General features: G+C 56.1%; 1 protein-coding gene across 6 annotated transcripts in view; it reads left to right on the top strand.

Moving 5' to 3' along the window:
- The window catches only part of PAX8 (paired box 8), a 50463-nt gene extending 38805 nt beyond the window's left edge, over positions 1–11658 (top strand). For 4 of the 6 annotated variants that reach the window (XM_070429663.1, XM_070429667.1, XM_070429664.1 and 1 more), the window contains 3 exons: positions 3640–3741; positions 8911–8997; positions 10554–11658. In XM_070429663.1, coding sequence (XP_070285764.1) covers positions 3640–3741; positions 8911–8997; positions 10554–10630 — 266 coding nt within the window. In that variant the 3' untranslated portion in view covers positions 10631–11658. The remainder of the gene's footprint in view (positions 1–3639; positions 3742–8910; positions 8998–10553) is intronic. The other 2 variants (XM_070429665.1, XM_070429666.1) reach the window with 1 other exon arrangement.
- The last annotated feature ends 7296 nt before the right edge of the window (positions 11659–18954 follow it).

The following is an 18954-nucleotide window of genomic DNA, read 5'->3' on the forward strand; positions in this document are numbered from 1 at the left end:
GGAACTAAAAGGGTCACCTACAGGGCAGACATCAAAGGGGCAAATAAAATTGTCTGAAAGCACCTCTGCCTTCTGAATTCCTCCACACCATGGTTCTCATCCTGATCCTACCCATATTTACAAGATTCACCAATATATCCGGGGTGCTGGCGTTTTCTTATAGAACCCCACTTCACAGCAAGTCATTGTGGGCCCGTGCCTACGCCAACTTCTTAAAAATAAGACCACATTGGAAGGATGTGTGAGTGCAGAGGAGATAAAATTACAAAGTAAAGATAAACTTATGGTGAAGAGCCTTAAAAGTAAATAGTGGATGAAAAGAAGGGCATGGTGAGGTTGTGATGGAGGGCCTCACCTCATGGCTTCCCCGGTTTCATCTCTAAGAAGGTTGTGAGGTTCTTGGCTTTGGAGGAGGAAACAATGAGTTTAAGGATTTAAGGCAGAGTTTTGTGGGGCTGCTGGAAAAGTTTATGGAACAATAGTCTGGGAGAGGACTGCACTGAAGAGAGTCTTACTGGTCTGTCCAAGAGGCCAAGGTCCTGGGAGGAGGCCATCGGGGTCTGCTCTAGCATTCGGTTCAGAAATCTCTGCCCCGCTGGGAGGAAATTAGGCAACTAAGGAGAAACAAAGATTAAAATCTCGCAACTTATGAATTCAGTTTCCAAGAGCAATTTGGGGGCTAGTTCTCATGGGATGGGATGCAGGGAGCAATTATGACTGAATTAAGTTGTGGCTTGAGAGGAGTATGTGCCCTGGTGCTCTGCTCACCGAACTGCCCAAGAAGCAGCAGGGTCGGGAGATAGAAAGGACAGGACAAGGGCAGGGGGAAGGAGCATCCCTGGAGAGTGCCTAGGCCAGCCCTGCAAATAGGTGGCCTGAGAGCCAAGACTGAGAATCCTCAGAGTCCTCAACACAGTGCACCAGGAAGCCCCAGGCAGGCAGTGAAGAAGTGAGGCGAATCCACTTCACCATCTCTCATCCAACCCAGCTCCTCATGAGACAGACGGGAAGATGCAGTTCAGAGAAATTCAGTGACGTGCTCCTCGGCCACAACCTGACCTAGACCTAGACCCCGTTCTCTCCCCGCTTGACAGGAGGAAGTAAGGGAAATAGGAAGAGAGAAGGCATCAGGTCTGAACCAGCCACCTCTCTCCCATCACTCTCTTACTTAGGCCACCTGCCCACCCTCTGTACTCCTCCTGCCCTTACAGACGGCACATCTCTCCTTCTCTCTCCTGGGTTCCTGTCCAGGTGCTTGGTCCAAGGGCTGAGGGCTGAGTCTGACCATATTGCAGTCTTGGAAGAAAGATAAGACCGTACCTCCATATAGCTTCTGCATCCTCCTCCCGCTACCTGTAAATATGCTAACATTCTTTTTTCCTCACCAACATTTCCAACGCCTCACTTGTTCAGACCCTGAGTCAAGCGCACTGGACCCATCTGTGGAATCCCAGCACCACTCACAGCCGGACATTGTACTGAAGGTCAAACAAATTAGGGACGGTGTTTATTTTTATCAACACATTCACAGTCTCACCGATAACTCATTTCAAATGGGATTTATTCTATTCGGGTTCCTTTGACATATAACAACTTGTAGAATGTGTTCATTGCACTAACCAGTGTTTGGCTGTTGCACGAGACCCTGGCTCTGGATGACACGGATGACATCATAGCAACAATGATAAGATAGTGATAGTGATGAGGTGCATAGAGCTTCTCTTCTCTTCCTCCCATTTTGCATGTGAAGGAACTGAGGCTTGGGGCACATGGGCGGCTGGTCTAAGGGTACTTGGAATAGGAGCCACTGAAGCAGGATAAGAAGCGAGGTCCTCGGATTCCTGACATCCAGTAGGCTTGGTACTGTTTGTTGACCCCTTAGGCATGGCTCCCCATGCCCAGCCTAGTCTGTACCCCATCTTGGCCTTGCTAATTGAGCATTCTTGTTTTCTGCTGTGTCCCTGAGTAGTCAGAAAGTTGCCTAGTCCATCAGATTCATTCATAAGTATTTGTTGAATGAAAAACTTGCCTTCAGGGACTCTCCAGAAAGAGAGGTGAGGAGAAGTTGGTCACTGTGGTTTTGACAATTTATAGAGTTCTGTGGATGTACCTTCCTTCCATCACTACCAGGCACCCCCTGAAGGGCTGAGGTATGAAGGTCCTACGGGGACCGACGGGAGGGAAGTTGGACGGGCAGTGTCGGGAAGGGATGGACTTAGTAAGTTGGTTGACAGGGGCCAACCTCACAGGGGCCCCTCACAGGGGCCATGTAAGTCCTAGGAGAAAAATCAGCCTCCGTGTGAAGAGGCAGAGGCATTGGGTAAAATGGTCCCAGTCTAACACAGTGTCCCTTGGCCAGAGGCAATTTTGCAACCAGGGGCTATATGGCAATATTTGGAGACATTTCTGGTTGTCACACTGGGAGGGAGCTGCTACTGGCATCCAGTGGGTAAAGGCCTGGGATGGTCCTGAATATCCTATAAGGCAGAGGACGGCCCCAAACAAAGATTAACTAATCCTAAATGTCAGCAGTGCTGAGGTTGAAGAACTCTGAACCATCGGCAAGAGCCCTGATGACCAAGCAATTCATCCTTCAAGCTCGGCATTTTGAAAGTGAGATGGGCATTACTAATAAGTATGCGGGGACAGTGGTCCTAACTGGGCCAGCCAGCATGTGTCGTCACCTTGCCAGGAATCCCTGAAGGGGTCTGATCTGGGCCTGCAGGTCATAAAAAGGGGTGATGGGTGGAAGGGCGTGCATCTGTGGGCACAGATGCAGATGGAAAGAAACTCAGAGGTCAGATGGAGACCGAAAGGGAAGGTTCGACTTCCTGATGTACAGGACAGGGGAGCCAGGGAAATCAGGGCTGAGCTGTCTCGGTGTCACCAGGGCAGTGGAACTACCCACAAATATAGACTAACAAAGAGAAGAGTGTCTGTTTTGCTGAAAATGTTTTTTCAGGAATGGGTTTGACAGATGTGGGGTTGGTGGTCATGTGTAAATGTTTGATACATCTCAGTCCACATCCCCTTTGTGGTTGGGATAGCCAGTAGGTTTCTTGTCCCTTATAACTCTGATAGGCTGTGTCCATCTGTCAGGTAGGAAGAGGAGGACCTCCCTCTGGCTCAGTGGAAAAAGATTGCAGTGATTGATTAGTAATGTCTGCATGGGTTCAAAAAAGGATAGTAATGGGCCAGCAAGCCATACCTATGCCACCCTAGGTAGGGCCTTGTTCTTGGTTGTACTCAGAGCTGGGGCTGAAAGGGTGTGAGCTCTGAGTCCAGTGATCTCTATCACATTCATTTAGGCCAACTGTCCTGGATGCAGTAGGAGAAACCAGGGCCCAGAAGACACAGCCCCAGCCTCCCTCCAATACATGACAGTTAGTGATGAATGAGATTCACAGAAACAAAATCCCTGGAGAGCAGGGAATGATGCAGGACAGCCACAGCAGTGCACCCTTCATGGTGGAGCCTGGGGGCTGCAGAGGAGAGAGGAGGGAGGAAGTGGATTGGAGAATGGCCTGAGAGCAAGTGGGCGTGGCAGGAGGGAAGCCTCACTGATCCTCCAGGAAGCAAGATGGTAAGTACAGCGGCCTCCTGTGGCCCAACTGAGGACTCCTTCCTGTGTTTTTCCAGGGCGAGAGATGGTGGGGCCCACGCTGCCCGGATACCCACCCCACATCCCCACCAGTGGACAGGGCAGCTATGCCTCCTCTGCCATCGCAGGCATGGTGGCAGGTAAGGGGACGCCGCACAGGAGGGGGAGCATTGCCAAGAGGAAGTGTTGGCCAAAGGAGGAGCAAGAGGAAGGGTGTGTCCCATGCATAGACTCCTCGAAGGGCACTGGGGGAGGGACCGAAGGGTGCATCTCTTGAAAGTCTGAAGGAGAGACTTCAGTGCAGTCCTGGCTTCTTACTGCTCCCCAACTCTGCCTCCTCCTTCTCAGGTCCTCCTACATCACCCATGGTGATGAAAAGGGAGGGGCTGAGGCAGACTGATGTTCTAATCGGTGCTCTACCACTTGGTCCTTCCATTCAGGGAGCCCAGGTGGGGCTGCAAAACATTGGCAGCTAAACATAAGCCTAGCCTTCCAATAACTCCTGGTCTCCCAGTTATTTAATGGGTGAATCTCAGTTTACCATTCTGTAATATCTGAATATGAGTGGTGTAGGGATGACGATGATGATGATGATGATGATGGTTGAAGTATAGCCATCTTCATACACCACACCCACTCAACCCTGTATGGGCGGGACCCGAGTTCTAGATATTCGGAAGGCACTGTAGAGTGTGAGATAGCTGGGAGCATTTCTCCATTGTCATTTGAGCTGCCCTGGAATCCCGCCTGCCAGTCATTAGGTTTCTTTGTCTACCAGTGAGGTCATCACCCAACAGTGACCCAGGGTGTCAAGGCCTGGACACGTGAGGACGACCAGGAGAGTCTCTTTTGGCAGGCGTCTCTCAGAGACCGTAAAGGAAGGATGGGAAAGATAGGATAGAACATTTTCACTGCCCAGAGGCCTGAGGACCTGGAGCTTCTGGAAGGGGTTGAATCAGGCCCTCTGCGATCCCCTTGCCACCCCTGGGCCAGATGCCCTGGCCTGACCCCAGAGACAGTGCCTTCACCAGGCCTGCTTTCCTGCCCCCTGGCAGGGTTGTCTTTGCCAGTCACCCACCCTGGCGCCCTGTGTGAGGCAGGGGGCTGGGCTCTCCTGGGCAGAAGGAAGGGAGGGAGAAGTGAGGGAGGGAAGCAGGCTCTATGCTCCCTGGGAACCTGCTGAGCTGGCACTTGTTGCTGACTGGTTACCGTGGCGATGTGCTTAATGCAGCGTTGAAAATACAGAATACTCACTCCTCTCTCCCTCCTGGCCCCGGACTCCCTCCCTCCCTCCCTTCCTCTTCTGGAGCGTGAAATGAGATTGGTCAAGATAAAAAAGGAAAAGATTCGGTTATTTTTTTAAGAGTGTGGATAATGGGGCCTCTCAATCAAAATCCCAGGCTCCAGTCGGCTCCCCCAACCCCCATCCAACCTCTCCACCTTCTCCGGCCTCCTGCTTAGAGGAGGAAACATAAAGCCCAGGCTTTTCTCTTAATTATGAATCATCCCGGGGGCATGCCCAGGGCAAGGGGCTCCTGGGGCCCAGAGTCTGACCTGGAGGTAGCTGGAAAGCTTGGGCCTCTCATCAAAGGCCCCAGGTTGTTTCCAGAAAGACCTCATCCCGCGTGGGTGTTGTGGACAAAAAAATAGCACAACCACAGCATCCACTGCAAGTGCACTGGAAGGGAGGGGCCTGACTTTGTTCAGTGGATGGTGGGTTGGCTCCCAATAAGTTACATGCAAATCTGATCTTCAGAAAGTGCAGTGCTATTTCATTGTTTCACCTGGTTCCTAGGAACTCCGTGGTGAATTTTTTGGTAGGAAAATTACTTGTTCATCTCTTACCAGTGTCCACAATCTCCCAAGGACAATGAGATTCCTTCCATTAAAATCAATAAACCTTCATTAAGCACCTACTATGTGCTATGTAAACAATAAGTGCTTCAAGCAAGGCATGTTAATGACAGTCTTCAATCAGTTGTGGAAGAAAGGAAGAGATCACTTATTCTGTACTTCTGTGTGCCTGGCCATTCTTAGACATAGCTTTATTTCTCATTTATCCTTACCATGAGCCTTGGAAGCTGGTATTATCCTAGCTTTATAAAGATAAGGAAACACGCTTAGAAAAGCAAAGTGGTGTGCTCAGGGTTATAGCTATACTAAGTGGCTGAGTAGTTCCAAAACAGGTATTTTGATTTCAAATTTAGGGCTCTGTCAACCACACCACACTGCCTCCCACCATCCCAGAAATCAGGACACCATGTCAGAGAACAACATAGGAACAGGACAGGACTCAGACTTCTCTTATTTTGCCTCCTAATTGTTGTTGTTGATCCTGCCCCATTAACATGTTTAATGATGCTCACACCAGTTCTGGAGCTGAACCAACAGCTCCAGAGATAGTTTGATCCATCCATCCATCCATCCATCCATCCATCCATCTTTCCTTCCATTCACCTTTACACACATTTTCCCATACATACACGTATCTTCTCATTCATTCTTCTATCTTCCTATATATTCTTCCTTCCATCCATCCATCTATTCTTTCTATCAATCTACCCTTTCATCTTTCCAGCTATTTATTTATCCATCTATCCATCCAGCCAGCCAGCCATCCAGCCATCCATCCATTCATCCATGCTTTCATCCCTTCATCCTTCCATTCTTCCATTCATTCTTCCATACATCCATCCTTTCATCTATCCATCTTTCCATTATCTATTATTCTTCCATCATCCACCCTTTCAACCATACATCCATCCACTACTTTTTCACTGAACAAATACTGGTTGAGGATCTGTGGCATAAGATGCTGAGGATATAGCAATGAATAAGACCAGTCTCTCTATTTATGGAGTTTACAACCTAATAGTGAAGAAAAAAGTACAGAAAACAAGCCAACAAATGAATAGACAGCAAGTACTGTAAAGAGAGCAAAATGGGATGATGTGATACAAAGCCACAGGGAAAGGATATACTACTTTAGATGGGGAGAGCAGGAAAGCCTCTCTGAGGTGTTCAAAGTGCAAAGGCCCCAGGGCAGGGACTGTGGTCCCACACAGATAGAGCGTGCGAGTGAGCGGGAAAGGACTCCACCGTGAGATGTTGGCAGTGGCTTGGGTCAAATTTTAAGAGTACTCAGGCTGCTGGGGAACTGGTTGTGGGCATTCAAAAGAGGCAGCAGAGACCAGGGGCAATTGTGGTTCAAGCAGTGGCCTTGGGTTGGGGAGGCAGCAGTGAAGGAGGAGAAGAGAGATACTCAAGACATATAGAGCCAGCAACACTTTCTGGTGAAGTGGTTGTAGGGGTTCAAACGCCCCTAGGCTTGGGGCTTGGAAAACTTCCTGGATGGTGGTGGCAAGTACGCATGGGGAAGACTAGGAGAGGAAGAGGTAGAGCATGTGGCAGGTGGAAATCAAGAGTCCTGTGGCGCCAGATTATGACTGAGACACCTCCTCGGCACCAGTTGAGTAAGTCAGTAGGTGCAATAAATGTCTGAAGTCAGCAAACCATCCTGACGAGGGCATGCATTTCAGCCATTGCTCAGAGCTGTAATTTAATGCCAAGGATTAGACAAGATCACGGGAAAGAGAAGGTGGATGGAAATTCACAGAAGGTTCACACATCCTGCCCTGGGGCTCTTCAACATTTGGAGTTCTCACAGAGAAGGAACCAGAAGGAGACTGTGGTGGAGAGGCCAGTGGGTCAGGACAGACCCCACCCCACCCCCTCCCCCGAGAGAGGGGTTGGTGGATGAGTCCAAGGCGGCTGAGAGTTAAGGAGTGGTAGACAGAAGTGACCACTAGGATGATTGGGTAGAGGCAGTGAGGATAGGAGGGGTCAGTCTGATTGGAGGGGAATGCAGCGGTGAAGGCAAAGACCAGGGAGCAGGAGAGGGGCTGGGAGCTGGAGAGGGATGCGGAGTAGGAAGAGGATTTTTAAAGAAAAGAAAACAGAGCATGTTTGCTGGCTGAAGGGGGTGATGAATTAGAAAGGGAGAACCGATGAAGCAGAAAGGAGAAGGGATCCATTGTAGGAATCAAGTCCTTGCCATGATGAGTGGGGTGGGATGCAGAGCAAAGAGGATGGGTGCAGGGGCATGGACAGATCTGGTAGAGGGAGGACGCTGCACCACCTTCCAAGGCCCGTCCCCACTGCAGCAGGAACTGAAGCAGATGGGTGCTCGGCAGATATGAGTTCAGTGAGTGCATACGTGTGTGAGTGAGCGAATGCACGAGTAAGTGACAAGACAGAAGGCAAGCACACTGCATTTTCCACTTCTCTTCCTTGTCCCTTAGCGCCAGCAGTGTCGGCACTGGGTGGGGTGGGGTAGAGGCACGGGGCCCTTGCTCTGTCGCCAGGGTTGAATCGGCTTCCTCGCTGGGTGCAGTGAATCCAGGGTGTCCTGGCTACAGCAGCAGTAAACAGAGCAGTTCACATTGTGGGGTGCAAGAAAGAGCTGGAGTAGATGCTGGGGCTGGTTCTGGTGCAGGCCTTCATTGCACATGTGGCTGAGGGCTAATGTCTTTCTCTCTCTGCGTAGTAGTTTTTTCATTTGGGAAATGATGGTTGGATTAGATACTTTCTTAGCTTTCTTTTTTTTTCCTTTGCTTTTTCCCCTCCCTCCCTCCCTCCCTCCCTCTCTCCCTCCCTCCCTCTCCCCATTGACCTGCCTGGAGAAGCCCCTCACAGGTCTGGGCAGTAGTAGAAGTGGTTGGAAGCTGGGCCAAGGAGTCACAGCTCCCAAAACCTCTGGCTGTGTGAGCATATGCAAATCCCTAGGCCTTGGTTCTTCACCTGGAAAATGGGCATAATGGGAACAACCGCCTGTGCCAGTGATGGCGAACCTTTTGAGCTCGGCGTGTCAGCATTTTGAAAAACCCTAACTTAACTCTGGTGCCGTGTCACATATAGAAATTTTTTGATATTTGCAACCATAGTAAAACAAAGACTTATATTTTTGATATTTATTTTATATATTTAAATGCCATTTAACAAAGAAAAATCAACCAAAAAAATGAGTTCGAGTGTCACCTCTGACACGCGTGTCATAGGTTCGCCATCACTGGCCTATGCAGTTCCTTGAGGGACAGCTTGTCAGGGTGGGGCCCCAGTGTCCAGGGAAAGGACACTGCTCCAAATGACACCGACTGAGGGCCCCCAAGGGAGGGGCCTTCTGAGCTGCCCCTGTCCTGCCCTGGTTCCACCTCCCAGGGCTCGCCCAGTGCCAGCCCTGCACACCCTTCTCCCCGACCCCAGTCCCATGTGGGTGCTGCACCCCACCTCTCACTGTGTGTCTCCAACAGGAAGTGAATACTCTGGCAATGCCTACGGCCACACCCCCTACTCCTCCTACAGTGAGGCCTGGCGCTTCCCCAACTCCAGCTTGCTGAGTAAGTCCCCGGGGCCGCCCAGGCCCTCTGTGTGCAGGGCAGGTGGGGTACAAGGCTGCACCAAAGTCGTCTCAAACCTGGGAGGCCCAGGTTAGACCAGGGCCTGGGGAGACAGGTGTTACTCATAACTCCAGCGGGAAGGCAGTGTGCCCGGCTGTGGCCAGGTCTTTGGGGCAAGAAGGCGGGGCGGGGGTTGGGGGAGGGAGACTTCCCTGCCCATCTCTCTCCTGCTGCTCAAGGCCATGTCTCTGAGATCTTTCTTTTGAGGAGGATCCAGGGCTCAGGGAGGGCCGGGGCAGATTAAGGAGCTGCAGAGTGGATGCCCCGCCTTCGGGGGCTCACAGTCCAGCAGCACTAACACTGCTGGGCTGGCCGCAAAGCGCCTGCTGCCCCTGCCTGGGAACATGCCGATGGCACCGAGCGCTGCCCTGTTGCCCACATTAGGCATGGAGGTGACTCACAGTGCTCAGCAGGCCCTGCACAGAAGTCCTCTGTTCCACCCAGTCCCGGAAGTTGGCTGGAGATGTGAAGCCTTAGAATCCAGGTCCAGAGAGTGACCTGCGGGCTGTTCCCCTCCCCTCTCGCCCTCGGGCCTGTGCTGCGTGGAGAAGCTTTTCAGGAAACACGCCCCATAAGAGGGGAACTTGAGGAAACTCACTCAGTCTCCCTGAGTGATGACCTCGGACCAACCTGGGCCAGAGAGGGGCAGTGGTGCGAGCGTGGCTGACCCCACGAGCGTCATCGCAGGCCTGGCAGGGCGACCGTTCTCGAGACCCCCCTCTCCTCCCGTTACCTCCTGGCTTTCCAGAAGGGACTGGTGGGGGGCGGGGTGGGGGTGGGTGGGTATCAGATGATTCAACTCTGCTCAGTTTAGCCAGAGGGGCTAAGGGCCAGTCACCTTCCCACAGAGCCTCCCCGTGGAGGTCCCCCAAAACGCACAGCCCCCATTGACCTGTCAGAAGTTTTGTTGTTGTTAATCCTCACCCGAGGACCTTCTCCCCATTGATTTTGATGTGAGAGAGACAATGGTTGGTTGCCTCCCACATACTCCTTGACTGGGGCAGGGAATCGAACCTGCAACCCAGGCACGTGCCCTTGCCCAGGAAGTGAACCCATGGCCCGTTGGTGCTTGGATTGACGCTCTAACCACTGGGAAACATTGGCCAGGACAACCAGTCAAAATGTTTAATCCCTCCGATTTGGAAGAGGAAGATTCTATGGCCTCGCACAGTTTGGGCAAAGCTGGGGAGACCCTGATGATCCCCCGGTGTGCGTACCTGCTCTCTGTTGCTCTCTCTCCCTGAAACAAGGGCGTTGAAGGTCACAGTGATCATGGGGGGGAGGGACAAGGAACCACCTTCTCCTTCTGGCCAGAAACTCAAAGGTGAGGTCAGAGAAGGAGGAAACAGGCGGAGAGGAGTTAATCTTTGATGATCAGATAGGCCCGGGGGTAAATGATTAACCTGCGCTGTCTTAAAGGTTAGCAGATGCCAGGGCGGCTGCGGTGCAATTTCCCCCTCTGACCAGCCGTGTTGTTATTTTTCTGACGTGTCCAGGTTCCCCATATTATTACAGTTCCACATCGAGGCCGAGCGCGCCGCCCACCACCGCCACGGCCTTTGACCACCTGTAGTCGCCATGGGGACAGTGGGAGCGAAGGAGCAGCAAGAGGACCGGGTCGGGGACGCCCGCAGAGAGTCACAGAAAGGAATCTTTATTTATTACACGAAAACAATCACAAGTCCGCGCGCAGGTCGCACTCCTGTGTGGTTGACCAAATGAACCGTGAAAGACAGGATGACTTTGCAGAAGGCCAGACTGTCCTCCGGGATTCCTCCGTGAGGCGGAGTCCCAGGGAGGGACATCGCACCCCGAAACACGCAAAACTGGAGGAATGCGGGGAGCAGAGGAGCGATGAGCTTGAGGGGATGACAGGCGGCCCACAGGGAGCTGAGGGGCCCAGGCGCCTCTGAGGCTGCGCCATCAACATGCGCTAGTGGTCGCTCCTGGGCTGCTAGCAGTTCTGTCAGGCCCAAAAGTCGCAGCCGTGGGAAGGCTGTCCCCACAGCCACCCTGAGGGTCACTCACTGAGCTGCCCCAGAGTTGAGGCTCCTGCTGTCCACCTCCCCGACCCAGCCTGCTTGGCTCCGCCTGCACCTCCCCCTGGGCCACAGGCTGAGAGCCTGAGAGCCGGGCCCAGTCAACCAAAAGCTCTACTGGCGGTCCAGGGGCCCTCCTCTGCCTGCTCTGTGATGCACCAGCGCCCCAGCTTCTCCTCCTGCAGCTCGTCCCCGAGACCAGCCTCTGACAGCTGGACACAGACTTTCCAAAGGGCCCAGCGCAGGGCAGGCAGAGCTGCTGGGGACCCGTGTCCCTCCCATCAGTCCTGCCTCGGCCCAAGCCCCCCACACCCCACAGCCGAGGAGGCCTGCTGCCACCCCAGCCAGCCACGCAGGCTCCCTCTGCACCTGCCGCTCCCGCACAAGGCCTGACTGTAAATACTGTACATGCAGCTCTGATGGGCGCCGCTCCCTCTGTTCACCCAGACTGTGGCCTCTCAGTGAAGTGTCTCCCTGCCATGTTGGGCTTCTCTCCCCGATGCTTCTTTCTTTTTTAAAGACGCCACTATTGCCACTTGACTCAATAAACCATTACTCCGTTCCAGGCTTCGGGGCTGACTGGGAGGCATGGGGGGCGGGGGGGGGGGGGGGGGGGGGCTTTGTCCAGAGAACCTCAGGCCCAGCGGACACTCACTTTGGGGTCTGGAGTGCCCAGGAGGCCTGACTTAGGTTGTCCCTCTGCCCTAACATGTTTCAGGCCAGGCACACCACCCATCCCACACTTTAACGTCTTCAGCTCCGAGTACCTGTGAGAATAAAATAAGCACACGGCCCGGCCCGGGCCAGTGGTAGACGCCCTACAAGTGGTTGCTGTTGTTAACAGAGCCAGTGTGTGCCAGCAAGCTGGTGACTGACCCTGGAATGGCTGTGCACGGAAGCAGCCTGTGACCCTGTGGTATGAGGTGGGGCGGGGGAGAAAGGAGGGAGCAGACATCTACTGGGCTCTGTTGTGCCAGGCACAGCGGGGAGACCTCACATCAGAGAAGGTGGTGTTAGCCCCATTGTACCTGTGGGCAAACTGAGGCTCAGGAAGAATGAAATCCAAGCATGGAGGCAGTGGGCTCAGTCAGGTTCTCTTACCGTAAGTCCAGCACTTTCACCCAACACCATAGAGCCCTGCCTGGTGCTGGAGGGACCTGGATGCAGGGCGCCATGGAGAGGCACGGGGTGGCAGTGCCAACAAGTAGGGAGGGAGCCCGCAGGGACAACCTCTTTCTAAGATACGTTAGAGAACAAGGGGGCACATACCATGGTGGCTGCAGGGGCTCTGTCCCCAGCAGGGTGCTTGGTCCCCCAGGGGCTGTCTGCTGTCCACAGGGACCCTCTCCGATTGACCCTGGAACAAGAGGCAGGGCTGTGGTGAACTCGAGGGCTGCGCGGACAGCACCTGAGGCTGAGTCAGATGGAAGAGGATTCCAACCCCCCTTCTCCCCCCACCCCCGCCCCCCGCCCCCTGCACACACCCTCAGCATCCAGGGACTCCAGCCTGGGAGGGCAAGGGCTGGGGGACAGGAGAGGCCAAGATGCTCACCAAGGACGAGGACATCAGGAAGCCAAGGGCCAGGGGACGTTCCCATGGGGACAGCTGGTCCCTGTCTCTTCCCAGAGGATTGAGATGAGGCTTGTCCTCAATAACGGCTTCCCTCTGGCCATGAGCCTGGTGGGGGGACCGAGCCCTGTATCCCTGAGACTCCTCCTGATCCTGAAACGTTGGGCTCCTGAGGCCCTAAGGCAGGTCCCACCTGGTTCTGGGGCCACAGTGAACCCCCATCCAGGAATCACTGTGGGGTGCATGGCACCCAGGGAGCCTGCAGAGCGATCCAAACACCAGTGCCCTGGCCGGCTCTCTCCCACCCCGAGTGGCAAAGGGGCTTGGCTGTACTTGTGCCATGGTGACTGAGCCACCCTTCCTCTTTCTGAGGCCCCCTGGGCGTCCAGGACACTGCTCTGAGGTGCCGGTGAGTGTGGCTGGGCCAGGTGTGCAGGCCAGATATTCCCTCCATGGTCAAACTGTGCAGCCAGCGATGTCCTGGGGGAGAAAGACGACTTGAGGTGCTGCTGGGAGAAGCTGGAACGTGAGGGTGCGAGGAGAAGGTGAGAAGGGCAGGGGGGCGCAGGGCGGAGCTGGAAGTCACCTGATCGGGCCTGTGTGTGGAGGGCAGGACGCATCACAGTCGTCCATGGGAGGGGCTGGCTGACTGTGTGGCACCGGCCGGGGCCCTGTCTGAGCAGGGTGTTGGCAGGAGAATTGGGGGAACAGCATGGGCCCGAGGCATCCCCTCGGCAGGGAGGGCCCACCTCGCCTGCCCCTGCAGACGGGAGCAGCCCCTCTCGGCTGTGGAAAGGCCCCTCTGCTTCGAGGCCACTCGCCCTGGTCCCTCATGCTCCCCATTCCCTCCTCAGGGCCCCATCCTCCCTGCACCAGCTGGGCCAGGCTGGCCTGCAGCCCACAGAGGCCTCGGTGGGGAAGGCAACCCCTGCTGGGTGGGAGACAGAGCAGCTCGAAGCCCCCCTGGCCCACAAGGAGTGGCAGAGCCCATCTTCCCACAGTGGCTGGAGCTGCTGAGACCCTCTGTCCTGCAGGCTGGGGACAGCCAGCTGGGAGTCCTGCCTCCGTGGCCAGGCTCTGGGCCGGGTCCAATCCTCACTTCTCCAACATTCCTGCTGAATGTTGTTACTAAAGAACACAAATTCCCTGCCCCACCTTCCCAGGGCCACACTCAACCCTCAGACAACCTCAGGCAGGGGAGTTGGTGCTGCAGCCCAGATGGGCCCGCCGAGGGCTCCCTCTCCTCCTGCTCCCCCCTCCAGTTTCCCCCCCTCCCCCCCGCCATGCACCTTTCCCCCATACCTACCCGTCTTTCTGAGGCGATTCCTGGTGTCTCTGTCCTGGAGTAGGAGGAGGGGGAGGGGGCTGACCCCCAGTGGCTTGGGGGCTCCCTTCTGGCCCTCCTTCACCCACCACTGCGCTGCCCCCTCACCCCGCCCTCCCTCACCCTCAGAGGTTATGACAACCCTTCACGTAGCCGTGGTGTCTGTCTGTTTGTAAAACTTGTCCGCATCCATTTCTCTCTGATTCGGAACTTCGGCCCCATTTTGCACTTGGGGAAACTGACAGCAAGAGATGACCTTTTCAAGGCCGTTTAGAGAAGCTGGGACCACAGTTGAATCTGCACCCTCCTCAGAGGCATCCGATGTATGAACTTTGCCTCCGGCACTTGGCTGTGTGGGAAGGGACAGAGTTGCTGGCTCCCAGCGGTCAGCCTTCAGGCCTTCCGAGAAGTGCCAGGTGGATCCATTTCCCTTGCATCCTTGGCCTCCCTCCCCTCCCCAGCCTTCAGGGCCACGTGCACCACCATCTGAAAGACAACATGCTATGCTCCTGGGCCCCAGCTCCCGTGTCACCTCCGACAGGCATGACCAGCTGAGCCAGCCGCGGCTGTGGTGCTGGTGAAAGCAAGGGGCCCCGTCCCACAGAGGCGACTGACCTCCTCCCTCTCCCCTTCTTTTTCCTTTCCCCTCAGTTTCCTACTCCAGTCCTTCTTCTGCCGGGTCCCAGCAATGACTCCTTTTGCAGCCGGTTGAGAGACCTTTGCACCTCGGGTGTGGGAAGGGCTCAGAGGCCGAGCCTGGTCAGAAAAGCCCCTGCCCCGTCTCTCTGACCTCTTATGCTCCTCCTGGCCTTCTTCCCTTCCTCTGGCTCCTGGGGACTGGGACGCCCCACAGGGCTGTTTCCTCCTGGTGGCAGAGACCTCTCCCCTCCTCCCCGCTCCCCCCTCCTCGGGACAGGCCCACACTACCACTCACCCCTCCTTCTCCAAGCCCCTGGGACAGAGCCGGTGCCCCTCCCTGGAGGCTGGTCCCTCGGGCCAGCATGATCCGTGGACAGCACCCTTTCTCCTCCTCTTGCTGGGCAGCAACGCCAGGCCCCAGCTGAGGAGAGGCCTCCTGGAGATTTGGGGCCCGGCTTGGGTCTCCTGGGAGTGGGAATAGGGGGCTGGGGTGTGGGGGGGGGCGCCTCCATCTGTGCCGGTGGCAGCCGGCCAGGCCGGGCAGGGAGGTGCCGCCTGCGGCTCTCCCAGGGAAATGTGATTTCCCCAAGTGAAGCGGACTGTGCAGTGTGGAAATTGGCTCTTTTCTGAGCGAGCGGCTGTGGCGGAGTCTGCGGGCTGGGCCGCGGGAAGCCGCGCTGGCCCCTGGGGTGCACTGGGAGCAGCCATGTGCTGAGAACTCATTAGGGATAAATCAAAGCAGCACCAGCATGGAGCCAACTCCCCCCCCCCCCCCCCCCCGGCCTGCCACGGTGCCCAAGACCCCCACTGCCCCCCCTCCTCCCCAGCCAAGCACCTCCCGGGTCGGAGAGCTGGCCACGCATCATAGTCAGACACAAGCCCTGAAATCCAGGAGCCAGACCTGTGCACTTACAAATAAATGTTTGTTTGTTTCATGTTGGTTTGCTTTTTGGGGGGTGGGGTGGGGGGACTCATTGGTAGCAAGCTTAACTGACAGCAGAGGCCTTGCTAGAGCCTGAACTAGGAGCTCACCTTCAGGCCAACTCATCTTCCCTCCACCCTCCGGCTGCCTTTCCACACACCCTGGCCCTGCTTCCCGGGCGCCAGAGGCGAGGCCCAGCTGTGGGCCACATTGGTTCCCCCACACGTACCCCTGGAGAGGTGAGAGGCCCAACCTACCCACCGATCCCAGGGGCCTCCCTGTGCAGAGCAGACAGTGTCCAGGAGGGTGAATTCGGTCTGCATGGGAACTCGACCCCCCACCCAAGGTGAGGGAAGGGGAAGAAGGAAGCAGGCCTCCTGCCAATCCAGTGGCTGGGCTGTGGGGGATCATTGGGGCTGCTCGTTACTGTCATCATAACGAGCCCCGGCCACATGTCATCACTTTGTTCCGGGTCCCCCTGTTAAAGGGCCAGGGCCTGGACCTGTCACCCTCCCCGCTAATGCCCCGGGGGGGGGGGGGTGTGTGTGTGATTCCTCAGCTGTGAAATGCCAGGCTCAGGCCAGGATGTCGCCTGGGTCAGCGAGAGGCAGCGCAGCCTCATCTGACTGGTTCAGGCACGAAGCCCTCTTTCTCCCAAATTCCCCAGGTAACTTTCCGCTAAACGGGAGGTGAGAACCGCATTCCCACATTTGGAATCCGGTCTCTGGGGTGGGGGGAGGGCCTAGGGTCCCACCTCAGCCGGCTGAGCCACCCCAGGCTGGGGCCGACACCCGGCTCACGGGCCACAGCCATGCGGGCTGGCACCAGAAGTCCCCTTCACAACTTGGAAGTTTGTAAGCCGCCCACTGCGTGCCAGGCCCTATGATGGGTGCTCGGGAGGAAACAAGATGAGTCCGATTGAATCACAGCTCCCACAAACAACAACCCGAAACAACACGAAACCCCTCGGAGCTCAGACAGGAGACCTTCCTGAACGTCACCTAGAGAGCAAGGTGGGGAGGCAGTGACAGGCATAAGAGGAGCAACATAAAGTGCTGCTGGGGTCAGGTGATTCTCCCAAAGCCCCTTTGTCCCGGGCCTTTCTCTGCCCCTCCTGTCCCCTCCAAACAGCAGCCACCAGGAACCAACGCAGACCCTACCCCTGAGCCTCAGTCAGGCCCTCTCCCTGGAGAAGGCTTCTGTCCCTGTGTTTCTGTGTCGCAGGGAGGGCGGCTGGACCCAGCACCCTGTCACCCACTGCTCCCGTGGAGGCCGAGCCCGGCCGGGCACTCTGACCGGAGCCTGCACTGAAGGCCTGGGCTTTGCTCAGAGCTTGCCTGCTCCACGGCCAGCGGGGAGGAGGGGTGGTGTCTGGGGCCTGATACAGACCAGCAGCTGCCCTTCCCTATGTGATCATGGCTGGTCCCCCTTCTCCTACCTGCCCAGCCATTTGACCTCAGACCCAAGGAGCTGGAGGGAAGAGAGGAGGAGGAGGGTCCTGGGTGGACAAAGGGGAGAGGCCAGGAGGGGAGACCTACATGGAGGCTGAGGCCCCCCTGGCTGTGAGCTTTAGGTCTTGCCTCCTCCTCCCCATAAGCTGCGGCTCAGGGTGGGGACAGGATGCAGGCCTTGGGGACAGGCCTCACCTCCCAGATCCCTTCCTCCATCTCCATTTCCTCCAGCTCTACGTGGAGGATGGAGGGAGGCCTGGGGCTGCAACACGGAGGGGAGCAGGTGCCTCCCCGGCAGCCGGCCCAGGGTGGGAGCTGGGGGTGGGCCAGATCCCAGCTAAGGCTCAGGGCCTATCTGAGCATGTCGCCCGCTAAGGAGGAGCTGAGCTGGGGGAGGGGAGGGCGGGGAGGTGAATAAATAATAGGAAATAAAACTTCATGAAGCAGAAAATAAAAGGCAGATTATACAGATGTGGCAATTTGAAGGATCATTGCCTCTGTCCTCTTTTTAACTGCTGCATCTGGAGTTTTGAAGCGGCTTATCCTCTCCCTCCCTCTGCCAGGTCCCCGCCTGGCTGGAGGCCCCCACGGGGCCAAGGCACGCTTGGGGACAGCACCTCCAACCGCTCGGCTGCTGGCATCTCCTGCTTCCAGGACACGCTGCCAGGCCCCGGACAAGCCACCCACTGTGTAGGAGACTGTGTGCAGGGCTGGGCAGCGGGTGGGAGGTGGGCTGGGTGGACCCCCAGTGAGCGTGTTTGTGAGGGAGGGGCACGTCTCTGAGAGAGCAGAGTGTGGGTGGGGACAGGGTTGGTTGTGGGCAGGGTGGACAGGGCAGAGAGGATGGAGAGAGGCCTAGAGGGTCCGGAACAGGGTGAGGGTTTGGGGTGGCAGGAGAAAGGGTGCCCCTGGCCAAGGGGGTGGATGAGGCTTAGCTGGACGGGGGTGCCTAGGCCTCTGCATCTTCATGCAGGCAGCTCCTTTCTCATCTTCATCAGAATTCATTTGTTAAGCCCCAATTTGACACTGTGCCAGGTGCTATATAAACAGACATGGTCCTTGCCCTTAAGGAATTTCCAGCCTAAGACACACACACACTGACATTTTGTTTGTCTTATTTTAAATATTAATGTATTCCCCACCTTGTCCCAGAGGGTGAGACAGCCCACAGGAAATGCACCCCATGAGTCAGGTACGAAGAAGCACAGTGTGGGGACCTCAGGAAACGTGGGGGGAGTGGTCAGGAGGCGGGCGGGCGGCCCGGGGGAGCTGGACCTGGGCCTCCAGCCTCTCGGTGGCCGGGTGAGGGGGCTGCCGGGCACTTACCCAGTTCATCTGCTGGACACGGGAGTCATTGCTTCTCTGTGCCTGTCCCTCCCCACCCTGTCCCGTCACCCCAGATAGGGACAGAGAGACCAGAGACCACCTTGTGCTGACACCACGGCGAGGAGAGGCTGGTCTGGCCCCAGCTCCTCGCCATCCTGGTGTACCATCTTTCAAAGCAGCGAGCAAACCACCGCAGAACCATTCATACGCACAGGGGTCAGGAGCAGACAATGTCAAGGTCAGACTGAGATCTGAGAAGTAACGTCTGTACAGAAACGGACCATTTCCGGGAGGATTTGTTGAGGGGCCACATCCCGCAGGCATTAGAACTCCAGCTCGGACCTTCAGAGAAAAGAGGGGGCGAAGGCTGAGATGAGGAGAGTCCCAGAAGTTCCCCAAGGGCCTGCAGGCAGCCAGACTTGTGGAAGGGCTGAGTTCAGGGGTGGGAGGACCAGGAGGAGGAGAGACAGAAGACAAACAGGCAGGTAGAACCCGGAGCACCGGGGTGCCACGCCTGAGGGAGGACAAACTTGAGGCTCACATTTTCCACCCCCAATGGGGCCCAGGGGATGCCAGGCTGCCTGTGCCCTCCTCGGGAGCTCCACTCTCCTGGGAGCAGAGCGGGG

This window comes from Myotis yumanensis, unplaced genomic scaffold (genome assembly GCF_028538775.1).
Source record: "Myotis yumanensis isolate MYYU_CA2020_CCGP unplaced genomic scaffold, mMyoYum1.0.hap1 SCAF_11, whole genome shotgun sequence".
Classification (NCBI taxonomy): Eukaryota; Metazoa; Chordata; class Mammalia; order Chiroptera; family Vespertilionidae; genus Myotis; species Myotis yumanensis.